General features: G+C 39.4%; 1 protein-coding gene across 1 annotated transcript; it reads left to right on the forward strand.

Moving 5' to 3' along the window:
• Positions 1-6395: 6395 nt before the first annotated feature.
• Positions 6396-19447, forward strand: LOC146384864 (E3 ubiquitin/ISG15 ligase TRIM25-like). The gene is made up of 10 exons (XM_084930285.1): positions 6396-6527; positions 6765-7383; positions 9640-9735; positions 9860-10093; positions 12063-12231; positions 12663-12731; positions 12827-12916; positions 14784-14921; positions 15039-15098; positions 15182-19447. The coding sequence occupies exons 2-10, from the start codon at positions 6787-6789 to the stop codon at positions 15712-15714; spliced, it is 1986 nt and encodes a 661-aa protein (XP_084786411.1). The 5' UTR covers positions 6396-6527; positions 6765-6786; the 3' UTR covers positions 15715-19447.
• Positions 19448-20911: the final 1464 nt, after the last annotated feature.

Consider the following 20911-nt stretch of genomic DNA (forward strand, 5'->3'; position numbering starts at 1 on the left):
AAGGTGAGCGCAGAGCTGCCAGGTTTGAGTGAGGCTCTGAACTCAAGCTGGGCCATGTTGTCCGTCTCAAACCTGGTGTAGAACGCATTGAGGTTGTCAGGGAGGGAGGAGGGGTTGCTGCCCACCTGGATGGTAATCTGGTATACCACTGGCCACGTCGGTGGTCCGACGCACTTTGTGGCCGATGGGACTGGCCTGAAGTGCCTCTGCGCACCTTACACGCTGACAGTGGCCCATTCATTCGTTTTCATTACTGACACTAGATTGCCCAATCAAACCTCTTAAAAGCCCCTCAAGTGTTGTGAGGGGCCTCTCCCCTCCCTTCGCTGTCCGCTAGTGCGCCGTGTAGAAAAAGACTTGTGTCAAGCCAGCCTCCAATTCGAGACTTGCAGTCAAGCCAGCCTCCAGTTTGTTTTACGTTCCCTGTGTATTCAAAGTATTACGGGAATGGATGTGGAAACCGGATTTCAAAATAAAAGCCAACTTCGAGTGAATTAACAGATATGTTAAGAACATAATAACAAATAATTTAGGCTTTTTTTTTCTTTTCTTTTTTTTTTTTTTTTTTTTACAAACTCTAATGTTAGATCTATATGACACAGCCTTGTACCCTAATTGTGCCCTGTCACTATCAAGGCCATCTTATTTTGGATTTCAAAGTAAAAGCCCTGTGAATCTTCATTTTTGAACTACTATTTCAATGACTTCATAATGCTCTTAAAAGCAAAATTCGTATTTCCAAATACTATTTGAACTTTATATCAACACTTTCCAACCACAGTCTTTTTCACAGTAATACCATATCAATATCAAGTCAGTCTGATTTTGCCTTTCATAGTAATGGCCCTTTGAAATTGCCGATATTTGACTTAATCTTCTAACGATTCAAAATGCTCTAAAATGAAAAATTCTTGTTTCCACAGGGTAATTCCACTCCAGATCAACAGTATACAGCCCCACAGTGATACCATATCAATATCAAGTCATTCTGATTATGCCTTCCAAAGTAAAAGCCTTTTCAAATTGTCCACAATTGACCGAACTTTCAGTGATTTCAAAATGCTGTAAAATGGAAAATTCCTGTTTCCACAGGGTAATTCCACTTTAGATCAACAGTATACAGCCCCACAGTGATACCATATCAATATCAAGTCATTCTGATTTTGCCTTCCAAAATAAAAGCCTTTTCAAATTGCCCATATACGACCTACTCTTTTAACGGTTTCAAAATGCTCTAAAAAGGAAGATTTCAGTTTCCACAGGGTAATTCCACTTTACATCAACAGTATACAACCTCACGATGTTACCATATCAATTTTGAGTCAGGCTGATTTAGCTTTCCAGTATAAAAGACTTTTCAAATTGACCATACAAGATATACTCTTTTAACGATTTCAAAATGCTCTTAAATTGAAAGATGCCGTTTCCACAGGATAATTCCACTTTAGATCAACAGTATCCAACCCGACAGTAAAACCATGTAAATTTCAAGTTGGTCTGATTTTGACTTTCAAATTAATGGCCCGTCGAATTTGTCCATATGTGATATACTCTTTCAATTTTTTCAGAATGTTTTAAAAATGAAAATTGCTGTTTCCACGGGATAATTTCACTCAAGATCGACAGTGCACACTATCACGGTGATATCAAGTCAATTTGCCTTTCAAAGTAATGGTCCGTTGAAATTGTCCATGTATGACCCACTCTTTCACTGACTTCAGAATCCCATTAAAAGCAAAGTTGCTGTTTCCACAAGATCATTTCAACTCTACATTGACAGTATACAACCCCACAGTTTTATCACGTCAGTATCGGCATTATAATTGTTCATTTGGTACTTTTAATAATTAAACGCGGATGCTGTTAACAGGACAATTACTGTTTCCACTAAGTAATTGGAGTTCATGCAAACCATACACAACCTCTACAGTGGTAACATCTCAATCTCAAATCAATCTCGTTTTGCATTTCAGAGTAAAAGCCTTTTGACTTTGTTTATAGGAGCTTCTCTTTCCACAACTTCAGAATGGCATTAAATGGAAAGTTCCAGCTTCTATGAATTAATACCAGTTTGTGCCAACACATATCATTGCATATAATCTAACAGTGGAGTTGGTGACCATACTTTTCGGTGACATTAGAATGCTGTTAAATAGGAAAATCCCTGTTCCCATGCAATATTTTTTCTCTAAATCAATAATATACTCCCTCAAAGTTGTACACTGTGAAAATCAAGTCTTTCTTAATTTGGATTTAAAAATAATCACCCTGGAAATGGTTTGCAAGCTGTTTTGTAATTTCTTTATTTAGAATGACATCTTTCCACAGACTTGAAATATGAACGTACTATCAATTACAACTTACTAGCAATTTCAGCTTCCTTTTACATCTTTATGATTCAATTCTGTCATAATCAATTGAGTCTGATTTTGCTTTTCAAAATGAAAACCCAATATGTTTAGTATCAAAAGTACTCAGGTAGTGTGACTGGGAAAACTGAGGATCAAGGATATTAAAGGGTAAAGGCACTGATATTCAGTAACTAATACAATATTAGTGCCTGGAGCTCAAATGTCAGTAAAAAGGCATGACGGATGCGTAGGAATTAATAAAGATCATTACTGGGATTAAGGGGACAGGCAACCAGTCAGCAGCATTAATATACAGTATATGAGGTTTATAAAATTCTCAAAAGGATTCAGTTTGCAGCTCGCCGTTTCCTCTTCCACACCAAGCAATGGCCTCCAAACATCACTACGCCTTTGATTATTTAATCATGTGTTGATCCTTTTCCTTGACTGTATTTTGTGGCTTTAAACCTGACAAACACCCCCAACTTGACTATGACTTCTGGCCTGGTTATGCTACATACAACTTGAGAAACTAGACCAGGGCAAGGAAGGTTACAGGTTATGGTGGTATCAGCCAGTGTTCTCAGGACTAGCCCAGTAAAATCCACAATCTGTTTCTGAAGCCAGACAAGATGCTTGTGTTATGGAACTTGTTTTGTCTGGCTCCTGGATTGATGAAGTCAACACCATCACGGTTTAAGAACTATCTGTCAAATGCCATCATGCGAGATGAAAGTGCCAGGGAGCCAAATTCTCATTTATCTGAGACTGCAATTTAAAACATCTACTGACCCAGGGAAACATGTATAAAATGAAAATGTTGAAAAGGTCCTTAAAAAGAAGTCTAATATTAATTTCTGCAACTGAAGAGTTTTATAAATACTGTAGAATCAGTTGGCTTCATCCATCCATTCACTTCCAGTTATACTATCCAGGGTCATCGGGGGTCCTGGAGCATATCCCAGGGATAGGCAGGGTACATATAGCGAGAGGCAAGGTACACCCTGGACAGGTCGCCAGTCTGTTGCAGGGCTAACACACAGAGACAGACAATCATTTGCGCTCACAGGAAAATGGAGAGAAAAATGAAAACCAACGCAAACACGAGGAGAACATGCAAACTTCACACAGAAAGACTCCGGCCTGATGGTGGAATTGAACTCAGGACCTTCTTGCTGTGAGGCAACGGTGCTAACCAAGCACATGGTAAAGTAAAATTTTTAGCTATTAAATCAGCTCTAGTGCATATGATCACAAAGTTAAAATTTGAATATAGACAAAACAGAGTTGGTTCAACAGAAAACACAACTTTGTCAGGTTGGGGAACAGCATTTCTGGAACATTACTGAGCAGCATGGGGGCTCTAGAGGGATTGTCCTGGCTCCACTTTTTTCATATTGTATACAGCAGGGAACAGGGATTTTCCTATTTAACAGCATTCTAATGTCACCGAAAAGTATGGTCACCAACTCCACTGTTAGATTATATGCAATGATATGTGTTGGCACAAACTGGTATTAATTCATAGAAGCTGGAACTTTCCATTTAATGCCATTCTGAAGTTGTGGAAAGAGAAGCTCCTATAAACAAAGTCAAAAGGCTTTTACTCTGAAATGCAAAACGAGATTGATTTGAGATTGAGATGTTACCACTGTAGAGGTTGTGTATGGTTTGCATGAACTCCAATTACTTAGTGGAAACAGTAATTGTCCTGTTAACAGCATCCGCGTTTAATTATTAAAAGTACCAAATGAACAATTATAATGCCGATACTGACGTGATAAAACTGTGGGGTTGTATACTGTCAATGTAGAGTTGAAATGATCTTGTGGAAACAGCAACTTTGCTTTTAATGGGATTCTGAAGTCAGTGAAAGAGTGGGTCATACATGGACAATTTCAACGGACCATTACTTTGAAAGGCAAATTGACTTGATATCACCGTGATAGTGTGCACTGTCGATCTTGAGTGAAATTATCCCGTGGAAACAGCAATTTTCATTTTTAAAACATTCTGAAAAAATTGAAAGAGTATATCACATATGGACAAATTCGACGGGCCATTAATTTGAAAGTCAAAATCAGACCAACTTGAAATTTACATGGTTTTACTGTCGGGTTGGATACTGTTGATCTAAAGTGGAATTATCCTGTGGAAACTGCATCTTTCAATTTAAGAGCATTTTGAAATCGTTAAAAGAGTATATCTTGTATGGTCAATTTGAAAAGTCTTTTATACTGGAAAGCTAACTCAGCCTGACTCAAAATTGATATGGTAACATCGTGAGGTTGTATACTGTTGATCTGGAGTGGAATTACCCTGTGGAAACAGGAATTTTCCATTTTAGATCATTTTGAATTCGCTCCAAGAGTAAGTCATATATGGGCAATTTGAAAAGGCCTTTATTTTGAAAAGCAAAATCAGAATGACTTGATATTGATATGGTATCACTGTGGGGCTGTATACTGTTGATCTAAAGTGGAATTACCCTGTGGAAACAGGAATTTTCCATTTTACAGCATTTTGAAATTGTTCCAGGAGCAAGTCAGATATGGGCAGTTTGAAAATGCTTTTATTTTTGAAGGCAAAATCAGAATGACTTGATATTGATATGGTATCACTGTGGGGCTGTATACTGTTGATCTAAAGTGGACTTACCCTGTGGAAACAAGAATTTTTCATTTTAGAGCATTTTGAATCGTTAGAAGATTAAGTCAAATATCGGCAATTTCAAAGGGCCATTACTATGAAAGGCAAAATCAGACTGACTTGATATTGATATGGTATTACTGTGAAAAAGACTGTGGTTGGAGAGTGTTGATATAAAGTTCAAATAGTATTTGGAAATACGAATTTTGCTTTTAAGAGCATTATGAAGTCATTGAAATAGTAGTTCAAAAATGAAGATTCACAGGGCTTTTACTTTGAAATCCAAAATAAGATGGCCTTGATAGTGACAGGGCACAATTAGGGTACAAGGCTGTGTCATATAGATCTAACATTAGAGTTTGTAAAAAAAAAAAAAAAAAAAAAAAAAAAAAGAAAAAAAAAGCCTAAATTATTTGTTATTATGTTCTTAACATATCTGTTAATTCACTCGAAGTTGGCTTTTATTTTGAAATCCGGTTTCCACATCCATTCCCGTAATACTTTGAATACACAGGGAACGTAAAACAAACTGGAGGCTGGCTTGACTGCAAGTCTCGAATTGGAGGCTGGCTTGACACCAGTAGAAAAAGTTAAGCACGAAAGTGGCCAAAAGGTGGAGTAGTAGGCTGAGAGAAAACAATATAAAAAAACAAAAATAAATGCAGCAAATGTGTAAAATTAAGGACTGCTGCATCAGCTGCGGAGAAATGAGGAAGAGACTGAGGAAGCTGAAATGAACGTGGTGAGAAATTAGAGGAAGAGATTAACAGGATTCAGGCAAAATGAATGGCTACTTTGGTGAAAAGCTAAAGTGTAGCTTTTAATTATTGTCACGTGCTGCATGACTAACCCAACAACAACTGTACCAACCTGATTTAAACCTGTTTCAATACCAGTTATTTGGCCGCCTGGACCAAAAATGCCAGGGCCGGTTTTTATTTATTTTTTTTGTCTCAGTCCAGCCCTGATGCCCGGTAGGCATCCTTGTCATATGAGTCAAATCAGAACGATTTCTTTAAACAGCGATAATAAATAAAACACAGAAATTCTATTTAATGTGTAGCAGTTATTCAATTTATATGATCAATATAGCTTCAGGTAAAATATTGAATTCAGTTTTGCACAAAATGACTTTGTGGATAAACCCGATCACTGATGGTGCTGACACAGCGAATGCTACTAAAAGTCTAAACAATGATGACTGTACACAAAAACAGGGAGAAGCTTTCTTTCTTCCGTTCTTTTGTCATTATCCCTGTTTGCGTGACCTGTCACGCGCTTCCCTCAGGTGTGTTAGTTTGGTTTCAGGTAGAGAGATTATGTATGTAACTGGTTTCTGTCTGTGGTCCACTGCGTGTGCGGAAGTGCGCTTTTGAGTCACATGTACAGGGTTACAGGGTGGGAGGAGTGACTTCCGCAGGAGCTGTGAACTGCGTACAACACGGCAGCGTAAAGTCGTAAAGTTGTTTATCCATTTGGACTGCGTTCATTCTGCAGGTAGACTGCTGCACACCCAAACGAATCCAGGTAATGACGGATAGTCCGAATATATTTAAACGACTTTAATTTTGTGATTTTATGTAAAAACGTGTCGCGCTTTATATTCAAATATATTATAGCAGGGTGGTTTATGTTACATTAGCGGATTTTTATTCTTTTAAAAACAATTTACCGATGGTATCGAATATTAGGTTCAAGAAATAACGCGAAAAATGTTACTTTCGTTTTCCGCCTCCTCAAGTCAGTTTCGTTTCTGCCTCACAGGCTCACTCACATCAGTCCCATCATGGCCGCAGTGGACGAGTCTCAGTTTTCTATCATGAGTCTGGAGGATGAGCTGACCTGCAGCATCTGTCTGAGCACCTTTGACTGTCCGGTCACCATCCCCTGCGGACACAACTTCTGCCAGGACTGCCTGCTCGCCACATGGAAGGAGTCGTACAGCTGCCCTCAGTGTCGGACCCTGTTCGCCACCAAACCCGAGCTGAAGAAAAACACGGTCCTCACCGCAGTCGTGGAGACCTTTAAAGTGAGATCGAACAAGAACGAACCCAACCTGACTGCAGAGGAAAGCCAAGTGAAGAAAAAGGAGATCATCCGCTGTGATACCTGCATGGAAGCAGAGGCGTCGAAGACCTGCCTCACCTGCATGGCGTCTTACTGTGAGGAGCACCTGCGCCCTCACCGGGAGAATCCTATTTTCCGTCTGCACAGCCTGAGCGAGCCTGTCGGGGACCTGTCGGAGCGCATCTGCCCCGACCACCACAAGCTGATGGAGCTCTTCTGCACCCAGCATGATCGGCCAATCTGCAGCTTTTGCCTCCAGCAGGTCCACAAAGGATGCTCCTTCACAACCCCCGATGAACAAAGGAGCCGGAAAGAGGTGTGTGTTTGTCAGTATTCATCTGAGAAGTTTAAAGAGCCACATCTAAACAAAGATGGGTTCATTTTCCTTTTAAAACATAATTATGTCTTAGTTTCTGTATTTTCATCAGGATGGCTAGCCTGAGTTTCACTTACTTGAGAAAAGTGGTAGATGCCATGGATGAGTAGTTGTTCCCGTTACACTTTTCAATCCATCAATCAAAATTTATTTATATAGCACATTTAAAAACAACAGTTTTGATCAGTGCTTCACAAGTTAGGAAATAAATAAAAAAAGACAAATTTACCAAACAACAACACAAGACGAGACAAACATAGAAACCAACCAAATGATAATCAAACTATTTTACGTCAGAGCCAGAGTAAAAAGATGGGTCTTTAAACGAGATTTAAAAGACTGAACAGTCTCAGAAGAGCGAATGGCAATCGGGAGGTTGTTCCACAGTCTAGGAGCTGCAATAGACTGGACTTTTGTCCAGTACCTGGATACAGACTATGGATGTAGCTATCATGACATCTCCCACTATTTAGAGGAGTCCTGTAAAGCCTCAAGCTGTGTAGTTTTCCAGATGTCACAGATCTAGATAAGAAACTGAAACTTATTGAATAACATATGCTTAGCCTGATTCATCCTCCTTTCTGACAGCAAATAGGACCATAATTCACAAAATGAGCATCATATTTTATTCATTAAGAGCTCAAACTAGCAATTTAGACCAGTGACGAGCAAAATGTGTACTGAGCTGAAGTAAGCTTCAGCTTGGTACTCAGTTGTAATGGAAAACGACTGAAATCAAGTAGAGTAAAGTTGAGTCGAGGCAAGTAGGTTCTAATGGAAAAGAGATATTAGACATGGCCTTTACTTTTCAGACATGGAAACTACGTCCATCTTTTAACTCAGTTGTAGCAGTGCCTTGTGGACAACTCAGCACAGATCTTTGCATTCACCCACGCAGATCCTCAAATAGTATAGGGCCTACATATCCGCACACTACAACCTGATGAGGTCGAGTAGTCATTCCTACGTTTTGAATGTCCGTTTGGAGGCTCAGAAGGATCCATACATAATTGCTACATCATAGTGTGGCATTTCACAGAAACACAGGTGTTTGCACAGAGCCTTACGTTTACCTAAGAGACAAAATTGATGAACCTTAGTAGTCCTTGCACAGCTGCAGATGCAGAAACTAAGGCTACGTTCACACTGCAGGTCTTGATGCTCAATTCCGATTTTTTTGATCAAATCCGATTTTTTTTTTTTTTTTTTTTTTTTGTGTCTGCTTCACACTACAACTGAAATGCGACAGCAAACGTGCTCTAGTGTGAACGCTCAAAGCGGCCCGCATGCGCAAAAGAAGACTTCACACACAACGCGCTCTGTTTAGACCCAGAGCAAAGAGTATTGTTTGACTGATGGCCCTTAATATAAAGACTTCGGACTTTACGTTTCCCAATTTTTGCTTTAAGTTATTTTGTTATTTACATAATAATGTAAATAACCTAATAATGATCCTTATTGCTGTTTTAGAGAGGAGCGGTGCTTCAAAGGATAGTTGCAGATTTCTGTCAGAATCTGCAGATTATACAGTACAAATAAAATGTTCACGTTGTCTTCCCAACAGTTTCACTGGATGGCCAGGAAGCGTTCACGATGTCTTATCCAGCGCTTCTCTGGCGCTGATAATTGGCGTCTGTCTTGTGTCGGTGACGTAAAAGACGGATTTAATGCGTTCAAACAGCAGTCGCTTTCTAAAACATCGGATATGTATCGGATTCAGTACCACATACGAAAGTGACCCAGATCGGATTTGAAAATATCGTATTTGTGCCGTTCACACTGTCATACCATGATCGGATATGGGTCGCATAGGGTCAAAAAAATCGGATTTGATGCGCTTTCGCCTGCAGTGTGAACGTAGCCTAATACTGGCAGGTGTCTCACAGTTTGAGAACTGCTTTTAAATATGAATGAGTGGAATTCCTTTTTAGCTGCTCACAGCTTTAAAATTTTGGGTTGAACATCTGTTATTATCTTTCGATATTGGTTATGCTGTCATTAGAATATCTGAATTATGAAAAGAGAGACTTGATAACCTGAGTATAACCATAGCATCCATTTAGGAGTTTACCCTCATTGTGAAGCCAGAAAGCCAAGGTTACGGCCAACGTTATCACTTATGCCAACAAACTTTTTTTTTTTTTTTAAAGAGACAGGGCTAAAGTAAGTGACTGTATCATGTTTCCCTCTTTGCAGTCTGACCTGAGGAGCAATTTGGGTTTGCTGGATGGGAAGATTGTGAAAAATGAGACGATCATATTTGAAATGAAGGACATGCAGAACAAGCTAAAGGTAAGACTTCTCATTTAAAATAAATAAGCAAAAACAAAGACGAGGCTAAAGGAACATTTTGTATTATTTTGAATTATTTCTTTGCTGATCCAGTTATGAATGTTTTCTCACTCCTGTCCTCCAGGACTTGGCGACCAGCAGAAAGAGAGCTTTGACAGCTGAGTATCAGCAGATGAAGGAGATGTTGGTCCAAGATGAGCGCGATGCTCTGAACGCAGTGGACCGAGAGGTGGAAACTGGTCAGACCAAACTCAGAGTTCTTATGAAGAAGTTTGGTGACAACATTGACAACATGACGAAAGCTAAAGAAGAAATCCACAGCCTGCTGAGTCGCTCTCAAACCCAGGCCTTCCTGCAGGTGGGACATCTGTGATTGTTAATTCATACAGGTGCTGGTAATGATAACATACTAACGCATGATAAAAAGTGTGTAATGGTTCTAAAACAGACTTAAATCACGATAAAAGCAGCCGCACCCTCATGTTGCCTTTCCCCTTCCTGCACTGTGAGCCATAATTTACAAAGCGAACAGCATGTTCATTTTGCTTGGCAAAGTATAAGAATACCAACTTGACCCATTCAATCGTAGACTGATATCAGGGTCTGGCCCTCTACTAGTTAAATGTTCTGTGTGGAAAATTGCTGGAAGAATTTCAAACACCCCACTTACTTTGATGACGAATGGCTTTTGTTTCCAAGGAACAGAGGGGGTAACGACTAAGGTCCATGGTGATGTTGGCCAAGAATTTCATAGTCGGTGTGTCTCGAATCTAAAATGCCAAGCAAACCACATTTCAGAACCTTGGACCTTGATGTTTGAGTTTTATTGCTTGAAAATGGGTGAAATGTATCAAATACGAATTTAAAAAAAAGTTGACTGTTTCCCTATAACCACAAAATAGCTAAGGAATTCTTTGAATTTTTGCTATCATAACTCTAATCGCTTCCCCTCTGTTTTGGAGAACCAACCATTGCCTTTATTATGAAAAGCTTTGATAGTTTTTTTTTTTTTTTTTTTTTTTTTGTTTTTTTTTGTTCTAAACATGTTAGAATATTTCAGGCTCCTTGAGCTCCCTAAACGGCACTTACGACCTTTAAGCCACAGATCTGTCGAGGTTAGGGGCTAGGTCAGTTTTAAATGAGGTAGTGTTTTAAATGATGTTGGGTGGCAGCACACCCAACATCGGTTATGGATAGACACTTTAAACAAGAAGTTAGGGTTAGGTCAAGCTGTTGGGTTGGCTTTAAATGCCATTGTTGGTTCGGGTTGGACACCAAACCCAACCTGTTGAAGGTCAGGTTAAACAATTGGGTCACACATAATTTAGTTTTGTAAGCTAGGTTTGGGTACAAAGCCTAGGTGACTGGGCTTAGGTTCAGCGTCGGCAGCAGACCATTTAAACTTGAGGGGCAACTAACTGTAAACAGGAGAGTATTTGGCTTACGTCTCTTTGCTGTTCCAACCAAAAACAACCATATACACCTAATATACTCACAGAGAAATGTAACCACCCAAAATGATAAAAGTCCCAACCAGTCAGGGCACATAGTTGCCCCTCCTTGAGCCTGCTTCTGGCGTAGGGTTCTTCCTGTTAAAAGGGAGTTTTACTTTCCCACAGTCACAGAGTTGTTGGAGTTTTCTCTGCTTTATTTTAGTGTCCTAACCTTACAATATAAAGCAGATTGAAGCAAATGTTTTTGTGATCTGGTGCTATATAAATAAAACACTCCCTAATATATGTTTTATTCAGCGAGACTCGAAACGAGCAAATGAGGTCATACAATCACCAGTAAAGCATTTAGAACCAAACTTGTTAAAAGTCAGAGGAGTCTCTGCTTGCTAGGCATTGTCAGCAACGTCTAATCAATATATTGCATGTAAATGGTATTGTTTGGGGATGATGGCTGCCCCCACCTGAGCCTGGTTCTGCTGGAGGCTCCTGTTAAAAGGGAGTTTTTCCTTCCCACTGTCACCACCTGCTCATAGGGGGTCGTTTGATTGTTGTGGGTTTCTGTATTATTGTAGGGTCTTTATGTTGCAACATAAAGCCCCATGAGGCAACTGTATTTGGGATTTGGTGCTATATAAGTCAAATATAATTGAATTCTAAACAATTGTTGTTCTGTAACAGGGATGTGATGTCTGATTTTATGATCGTGTGTTAGAGGGATATTTTTAACACAACCATCACAAAAACCCCACACATGTACACAGATTTGTTTGTTTATTATAAATGTATTACATCACATAGTAGTTCATTACATTTTGTAAAAGGGGATATGATTATCTTGACTGAGCGTACAACATTGTGTTTCTCTCTTCTCAGGCACCATTTAACCTCCCCCAAGCTATTAACTTTGAGCCTTACTCCCCTAAAATCAGCCTGGACTCCAAGAAGGTTTTGGCATCACAGGCCTTTGCTGCTGCCCTGAAGCAGCATCTGACAGAGATCTTCAAACAGCCCGTCGAGAGCCGACTACCATTAAATACACCAGGTGAGTGCATGGACACATTTTGTCTGACGTTTTAAGGTTCATTGAGAAAGTTTAGTGAAGATAGTGTCCAATTTTGTTGCAGAAGTTAACCCTGATATTTTGGCAGCTGGTGAGTTGTTTCATGTGGGGACCAATGAAAACAGGATTCCAATCAAACTGCTCAAAAACTTAAGGGAACACTTAAATCGTGTATCGGATCTTGTTGAAGGAAAAATTCAAGTTGAACATCTTTACTGAGGCCAGGATAAAAATCACACCAACTATCAAGTCAGTTAAGATTGTTCAAGTGTTCCCTTAATTTTTTCTGAACAGTACATTTTGAAAATACTCAAATTGATACCGCATTCTGTGGTCGAGGTTGAGTACATTAAGTGTTGATAAAGAGTCAGTACTGTAATGACTCCATGTTCATGCTTTCATTGAAAAATCAGGTTCAGCCTACACTACTCTGTGGTCTACAGTGGGGTCTCCACTGGGCTCCGGAAATTTATTGGAATATGGTAAGTCAATTCATCTGTCCAGTACCAGGTTTATAAAACAAGATTTTTATAACAGGTCAAGCATAAATGTCTGTTCTTATTTACTGCTTCTTCAGAGGTGGAGTCCAGTCCAGGTCACCTTAAACTCCCCAGGTCTCACAGTCCAGGTCCTCAGGCCAAAACAGGCCAGAAGAAAAAGACTCCAAGTATGAAACAGCTTTAATTTTCATTTTGTGTTGCCGTCTTGTGGTTGAACTGTATTGTCGACACTGAGCACATAACAATATGTTTGTGGAGATTTTTCATTATTTTAGTTGTATGGTCATTCAGTTTTTTAATGAACTACAGGTGTACAGGAAATGACCTTTAGCCTCTGCATTTACTGATGTGACTTGTACAATACCACCATTAATAATGATAAATTATTCAGACATTTTATATTCATGCATTATTTGTAATTTAACTCATAGTTCAAAGAATTTAGTTAATTCACTTCATGAAATCAGTCCAGATTTGTAGTGTTTGATAAGGAAAAATGTCATCTTTCATTTAATTGGCACAGCAACTCACTCAAAAACAAGCAAAATGTTTATAAATGTTATTCATATCTAATAAGACTAAAAATAGATTTTATTGTAATCCTAAATTCTGTTATAATTTGTTTTGACTTCTGTGATTTGCAGTCAGCACAGAGGGCTGTCAAAGTCTCTTATTGTGAAAGGCAATGACAGAAAGAAGCACTTTTATTGCACAGAAATGGGTTTCTGGTATGGGTCAGGCAACAGCTATTAAAGAAGTATTCCTCTACATCAGTGATTCCCAGAGTGTGGGCTGGGACCCCCTGGTGGGCTGCAAGAAAATGTAATCCCATTACATTAGAAAATGTAATGTGTGACCCAGTGGCACTTGGGTTGCACATTGACCTTTACACTTTGCGTATGACTGCGTGGCATTATCAATTTATAGCCAACAGCCTGTGTTGTTTATGGTTATTGGGTTTTTTTAAATAACATTTTTTAGTAAATACATCTCTTTATCTATATTTAGCATTATCTTATCTTGGGGCAGCACGGTGGTTAGCACTGTTGCCGCACAGCAAGAAGGTCCTGAGTTAAATTCCACCGTCAGGCTGGGGTCTTTCTGTGTAGAGTTTGCATGTTCTCCCCGTGTTTGCGTGGTACTCCGGGGACTCCGTCAAAGACATGCAGTTTGTGGGGATAGGTTAATTGATTAATCTAAATTGCCCATAGGTGTGAATGTCAGAGTGATTGTGAGCACGAATGGTTGTCTGTCTCTGTGTGTTGGCCCTGCGACAGACTGTCGAGCTATCCAGGGTGTACCCTGCCTCTCGCCCTATGAAAGCTGGGATAGGTTCCAGCAACCCTGTAAAGGATAAGCGAATGATGGATCTCTTTATCTTGTATTTTGATCAGAGTGAAAATTTAGCTTGAGTGAGAAAGATGGGATTTTCTCGTTTTTAAGTTGGCTGCAGAACTCTTGACTTTGGGAATGGCTGTTCTACATGTTTGCTTCACATTTGTAGTGTGCTTAATTTGAAGGTCCTCTCTAAATGAATGGGAACAGTTCCATACTGTAAATTTGTTAGTCAACAGGATAAAAAAAACAACAACAAAAAACTCCCACATATTTGGAATCATCATTCATTTCTGATTTAAAAAAACCTTTAAAAATATTTATACTTGTAATTCAATATTTGTACTTTCTACTGTGCACATGCACTGTCTGCAGCTTCATTAGTGGCTCATTTCAGAATGCTGATGTCTGACTCACCCACTGAGCACACAAAGCTGAGGCAAAATATGCTTTCCTATATCATTACTACAATAAAAAGCAGATATGCCTGATATCACTGTTTACATGGGTGAAACGGCACAAATGGCTCACTTGCTTCCTGGTTTGACTCTTGAATGAGGGGGGACAAAAGACCGTCGTTGCTGTTACAAAAATCCTCCCACAAATTTGAGGTCCATGCCGCTCTTTCATTTAGGATTTTGTCTCTTAAATCTGATATATGCACATTTAATTTTATAAATACTTCTCTTGTTTTTCTAGAACCCAAACCAAAAAATCCTCAGACCACTGGGGACGGTATGGGTGATAAAAATACTGGCCGTTCGATGGAAAACCTGTTGGAGTTTGGAGGGAAACCCAGAGGCCGTACTCCTGCAGCTGAACCTAAACAGAAACCAGGTAAACATCCGATTTTTGCATTTTATCCTAAACATTGCTTAAAGCTCAGAAATGGACTAGTTTATGGGAGCCTGTTCCTGTTGTTTGAGATCTAATCACATTTGTCTTTAATTGTAGAAACTACAGATATTCCCCCAGACATAAGCACAGCTGAAAAGAGAAGTGAACTACTGAAATGTAAGTGTAGCAGGTGTCTTTCCATCATGTGGTAACAGCAGCTGTGGCTGTTGTGAAATGATCTTTCTTTTTGTCCGTTCCAGATGGCACAGTACTCACCTTCAATCCAAGGACCGCCCATAAACGCATCGCGCTGACTGAGAACTTCACTAAGGCCTCTGTGTCAGACGATCACATAAACTACCCCGACTGCCCCGAACGCTTTGCTGTCTGCTCCCAGGTGCTCGCCTCCAAGGGTTTCTCTACAGGGCGCCATTACTGGGAAGTGCGACTGAGCAGCAGTAACTTCGTTGGCATAGGCTTGGCTTACAACAGCATCGACCGCAAAGGCCCGACCAGTCGACTGGGCCGCAACGCCCAGTCCTGGTGCGTCGAGTGGTTTAATGTTAAGTTGTCAGTCTGGCATAACAGCAGCGAGACTGTGCTTGCTAATCCAAATCCAAAGCGCGTAGGCGTGCTGTTGGATTGCGAGGCCGGCACCGCTACATTCTACAGCGTGGCTGACAGGGCGTATCCCTTCCACTCCTTCATGTTCCCCTTCGCTCAGGCTGTCTATCCAGCCTTCTGGATTTTCTCGAGTGGCTCCTTCATTACTTTGTGCAAGCTGCAGCAATGAGTTTGCAGTCAGCCAGTCGGCTCTTTGTTAAAGGTGCCCAGTGGAGTTTTCTTGTAAACACGTAACTGTTATTGTCACTATGTAACTATACATAACTGTAGAATATTCATTAAACTTTTTTTAGGTCCCAAGGTCTAAAAGTGCAGGAAAGAAATTTTGCAAAGCTAATTTATTAAAATGCATTATGTAATTAACAAGGTAATTATTATGGTTAACAAGCTGCCTTCTACTTAACTGCATGTGTAGGTGTTGGTCACTGCATTTTTTGGCTTGTTGGATTCATGAACTGGTTCAGTAAATAACCATGAAACTAAATTGAGGCATCATAAATCCTATGCATCAGTGCTGACAGTAGTTAGACGCTCCACAGGGCACCTTTAATCAATCGCTCGTTATTACAGACTTAATCTACATAAAATTATATAAAATTATTTAAATGGAGGAACAAAAAAGATTGATTAGAAAAAGTAATTAGTTAGCAATTTTTGAATGTTTTGAACACCAAAAAGTTGAACCACGATATTTTTCACATCAGGACCGATTATAGCTGCTCTCTGGGAACTATTTGTTCAGCTGTTGTTGAAGAGGAAAATGTTGTCTTTACACAACTGATCAGGATCTTTATTGACGTTTGTTCAGGTTAAATATCACTGTCTCGTAGAAGAGATTTCTGTTACTGCTTTTCATGGACATCAGGGGTGTCAAACATGAGGCCCGTGGGCTAGGATCGGCCAAACAAAGATTCCAAACTGGCCCACTTTGGAAAATGTGAAGAAGGGCAAACATTTTGGACTCCTAACTGTATTTTCATAGGTTTTACAGCTTTTGCTGCGGGTATAGACCTTCCCCATGCTGATTCATGCTACATCAAAGTACATGGGTAACTTATGTCACTGTCTTCTATAGAAATGTGATTATTTTTACAATGGGTCCACATAAAAAAAACGCATTTTCTGTGAATTAACAAAAATATTCTGTTTTATAATTACAGTCTGGGCAGTGAGCCATGAGCGCCTTCCTGTAATTATACACATTAATTTTCATTTTAAGCCCAGAGTCATGCTGACAGATTTCTGTTGTTTGCTACAGCAGGACTTCCTTATGATGTAGAAAAAGAGATGTGCTTTTGAAACTGCATCTTTATACTGACAGAACTGGGAGTTTCATTGGTTCAGCCCACTTAAGATCAAAGTGGTCTGTATGTGGCCCACAGTGAGAAATGAGTTTGACATTCCTGATGTACGATAAGCAGAACTGTTGCTCTAGTTGCCAAATCTTGGGGCTATTTCCAACTTTTTTGAACCTCTGACCGCCCACATAACCATCCACCCGTTTACAATAACGATGACATTGCCACAGCACGTAATGTTAATGCCTAAGTTAGGCAGCAAAGCATTCTTGTTGCAATCAGTGCTGTTAATGCACTGTCCTGCTACTGAGTGATAATATCTTGGTGGTATTTGAGGGTAATAAAACGTTCAGCTACATGTGTGCATCCAAATACTTGCTGTGCAATGCGTGTAGCTGTACTTACGATCTCAAAATGGCAAGTTGGAGAACAGAAATGCTCGATTTGAGACGCAGAATGTGAATGCCCTGATTAGTAGTGCTTTCTGCTAATAACGTCTGTAAGATCTGAGGAATATATGGCGGCGGTTTCTCTGTCCTGTCTGACAGTACTAGTAGACAGAGTTACGCAAATAACCGAAGTGGGTATCAAGAGTTAATAGCATGTCATATCTGATGTTATTAACTTTTGTTATCTGTGCTGGATGTGATATTCAGCAGCTGATTCATTTAAATGAAGCTGTCTCAAAACGCAGGTAATGCACTATATCCTGTTTTTTCTAGTGACTGTGAAGCAAATATGTGTTCAAGTCACTTTATGAAAAGTATTTAAAAACAAAGTTTGCTTTTAAAACTGCATCAAGTCAAAATGAAATGTCTTGGTGTCGAGAGAAAGCAGGATAGAAAAAAACATCAGACCTAAACTCAAGAGAAGATAAAAACCATATGCATGTATTTTTTTTTTTTAATGTATACAATAATTTCACTTTCAACGGTGTCAGGGTTTCCTTGTGGTGTTTTTATTTTTCGGAGAGTTTATTTATTTCCTGCTTTTTCTGCAGTTCTTGCAGAACACACACATACAGTGTGTGTCCTGTGCAGGTTATGTATCGTGCACTGTAGAACAGATGTGACTACAGCTGGATCAAGCAGTGAGTCTACCTGTGAAACACATGTTTGCGTAGTGTTTCGATATCAATTCTGCACGTGGAGACTTTGTTTTAGAGTGTGGGAACCAAGGTTCTAAGACTGGGTGATGCAGCGGTTTTTCATGATATGAACAATGTGTGGTGACTTTGAAGATTTGCCTCAGCGTTACGTTACAAAAATGCTCAAATCTGTCCAAACTGTAAACAAAGAAATTATTTGTAAATACCTGACATCTGAAGATTGATATGAAGCTAGAGTGACTTCCATTTGTCAGTTTCTAAAATGTTTCTGTGACATGATTGGCTGCTTAATGTGCACAAGCACCACACGTCATGGAAATTTTATCAGCATAAGAGAATCTATGCTGTAGCTTGTATCACCCAGCTCCAAATGCTCACTTCTTTCAACTGATGGGAACAGAAGCCATGTTTCCTCTGTTTTCATCATGTTCTGAAAGTCTCTCTCCTCTCTTTTGTATTTGGGTTGTTTTTATGGCAAGAGTCACCAATTATCTGCAGCTGATCGATCCTGGGCTGGATTTGATCTTGGGATATCATACTTGCCCCATAGAAATAAAATGCTATATACGCTTTCCTATGGTAGGCATACTAAACTAACGAGCCATCAGAAAACCTTGCTGGCTTGTAAAAAGGTGGAGGAAATGTAGCAAAACGTACAGTTTCAAAGGGGTAAATTATTTGTTGTCGCAAAGTTTACTTCGTCCTGTAAGAACAACGACTCTCTTCCTGATGTGGCATACTCCAGTCCACCAGGTGTTAAAGTGTTTAATATAGTGATCACTTTAAGAGTCAGACGTGCATCTTATAGAAATGAGACTAAGTGTTGAACATCTTCGGTGTGCTTTAACAGTGAAGTTTGTGGTTCAGTCACAGCTCCTAACTTTGTTCTTTTTGACAAAGTTAGACAAACTTTACTATATTTAAAAGGTTCAAAAGACACTTTTGTTCCGACTGACTGATAAGCAAGGAAAGGTTCACACGTAAACAGTGTGCAATCCATAAACTAAGTATAATTTTAGGTTGTACACTGATATTGGTGTACTGGATCTGAACCTGTGTGGTGCAATCAGCTTACGAAACTATCAATACCTTTCCTGGACCGTGGTGACACTTGTGTACTCTTACTACCTTACGTTGAAATCACATAATAGTGGTGTATACAATTAATCAAAACATTTATTTTTTTTAACTTCCTGTAGTACTTTTCGAGTTTAAGCAGACTCCAGGACTGTGATGATTTGTTCTGTGTAAATTAGTGAATGTCAGCTTAACTGTAGTCTTTGCATCACACAGAAGTGTAGCAGTATGTGTGTTTCTGTAACGCTTCAGTGGTTAACCACCTTGTGCTCTTACTGTCTTTGAAAAAGTGCTTGTTAGTACATTATATTTAAGGTGTTCATGCTGTGTTCTCTTTAATTGCTATATTGCATAATCAAAAACTGCATTACAAGTTAACCAGTGAATATTGCTAATAAAGGGTTTTTCTGATTCTCAAATGGCTTTGTTTCTTTTAAAGACACTTCAAGCCAAATAAGATGCAGGTCAAAGAATTTTGCTGTTTTGCTGCCACATATCGACATCACCCGCCCACATCTCATGTCTAGTTCGGATGTAAGACCTGAGGCTGCCAGGAAGAGCAGCTGATTAATGCTGCCTTAGCCCTGTTATGGATGCCAGACTGTGGATTATATGGTGCTGATTAAGGCAAAGTTCTGACAACAGCTGCTTTTTTGCACAATGTGAATTTTACAAATTTTAAATAATATTTTTAAGACATTTAGACAGAGAATTATCTTCAATTTGGATATCCATTTTGTCATAACACAATCTTTCCCTTTCCTGTCATGATTTTCATAACTAACCTTTATAAATATTATTAAACACTATTTGTCTATTGTCACCTTGAATACTTCTCAAATGTATTTAAGCTGCTGTTTAATTGATCCTGTTATTCATTATAAACACTCTCAACCTGTGTTATATATTCTTTACCTGCCTGGTAGCTCCATATCCAACATCCTTTATCCAATATATATACACTATCCTTCCTCTGACACACACGCTTATCTCTCTAACTTTGACTACAAAATGCTCAACCTCAGCTGTCTCTCTGATGTATTAATTACTAATCCTTCAGTTGTGCTCACGCAAACTTAAAATCTTAGCATCTTCACCTCTGCCACCTTCGGCTTATCTTTTTTTGTCAGTGCCACTGTTTCCAGCCCAGACCCATCACTGCAGGTCTCACTAGCATATTTAAAACCTTCCCTTTCACTCTTGCTTTTATCATTCATACAAATCACCCTGACACTCATCTCCTCCCACTCCACCTTGTCCACACTCTCTTCCTCACCCCTCTTATGCCCTATCCGCTGCTGTAGATGGTTTACCCCTGATATTTAAACTCATCTGCCTTCACTATTTTGACTCCTTGCATCTTCATTGTTACATCTGTCTCCCTCTCATTCACACACATGTATACTGTATTGCTACTACTAACTTTCATCACACTCCACTCCAGGGCATACCTCCACCTCTCCAGGCTTCAAGTCTCTGTGTGTTAACAACTAAAAGTACTTTAAAAAGTACTCATCTGAAGTATATTTGTTTTCCTTCCACCATCCAGTTTTTCTCCAAGATTGTTTTCATTTCTAACGTTTAAATGAATATAACTAATGATCTCTTTAGTCATTTAAACATTAAAGGTTTTTCAGCTAATGGGGTTATTATCACAGCAGTATTCTGGAAGATTTTAAATATGTAGGCAAAAAACCTGCATAAATAAAGATATAAAAGAGCTGGAGAAGTCATCAGTTAAAACTCAGCTGGCTGTCTTTCAGGGTGTGATGCAGGGCCGGTGTCCTGTAGGTTTTAGATGTGTCCTTGATCCAACACAGCTGATTTAAATGATCTTCTCAACGTGTCTTACAGTTCTCCAGATGCCTGGTAATGAGCTAATC

The sequence above is a fragment of the Perissodus microlepis genome, chromosome 6 (assembly GCF_051167445.1).
Source record: "Perissodus microlepis isolate ML-2025 ecotype Zambia chromosome 6, ASM5116744v1, whole genome shotgun sequence".
Classification (NCBI taxonomy): Eukaryota; Metazoa; Chordata; class Actinopteri; order Cichliformes; family Cichlidae; genus Perissodus; species Perissodus microlepis.

Bases quoted from the DNA above. Each gene is read 5' to 3' on its own strand.
- LOC146384864 (XM_084930285.1), top strand. From the start codon at position 6,787: ATGGCCGCAGTGGACGAGTCTCAGTTTTCTATCATGAGTCTGGAGGAT. The intron at 7,384-9,639 runs GTGTGTGTTTGT...CCCTCTTTGCAG, and splicing joins AACAAAGGAGCCGGAAAGAG to TCTGACCTGAGGAGCAATTT. The intron at 14,922-15,038 runs GTAAACATCCGA...CTTTAATTGTAG, and splicing joins TGAACCTAAACAGAAACCAG to AAACTACAGATATTCCCCCA.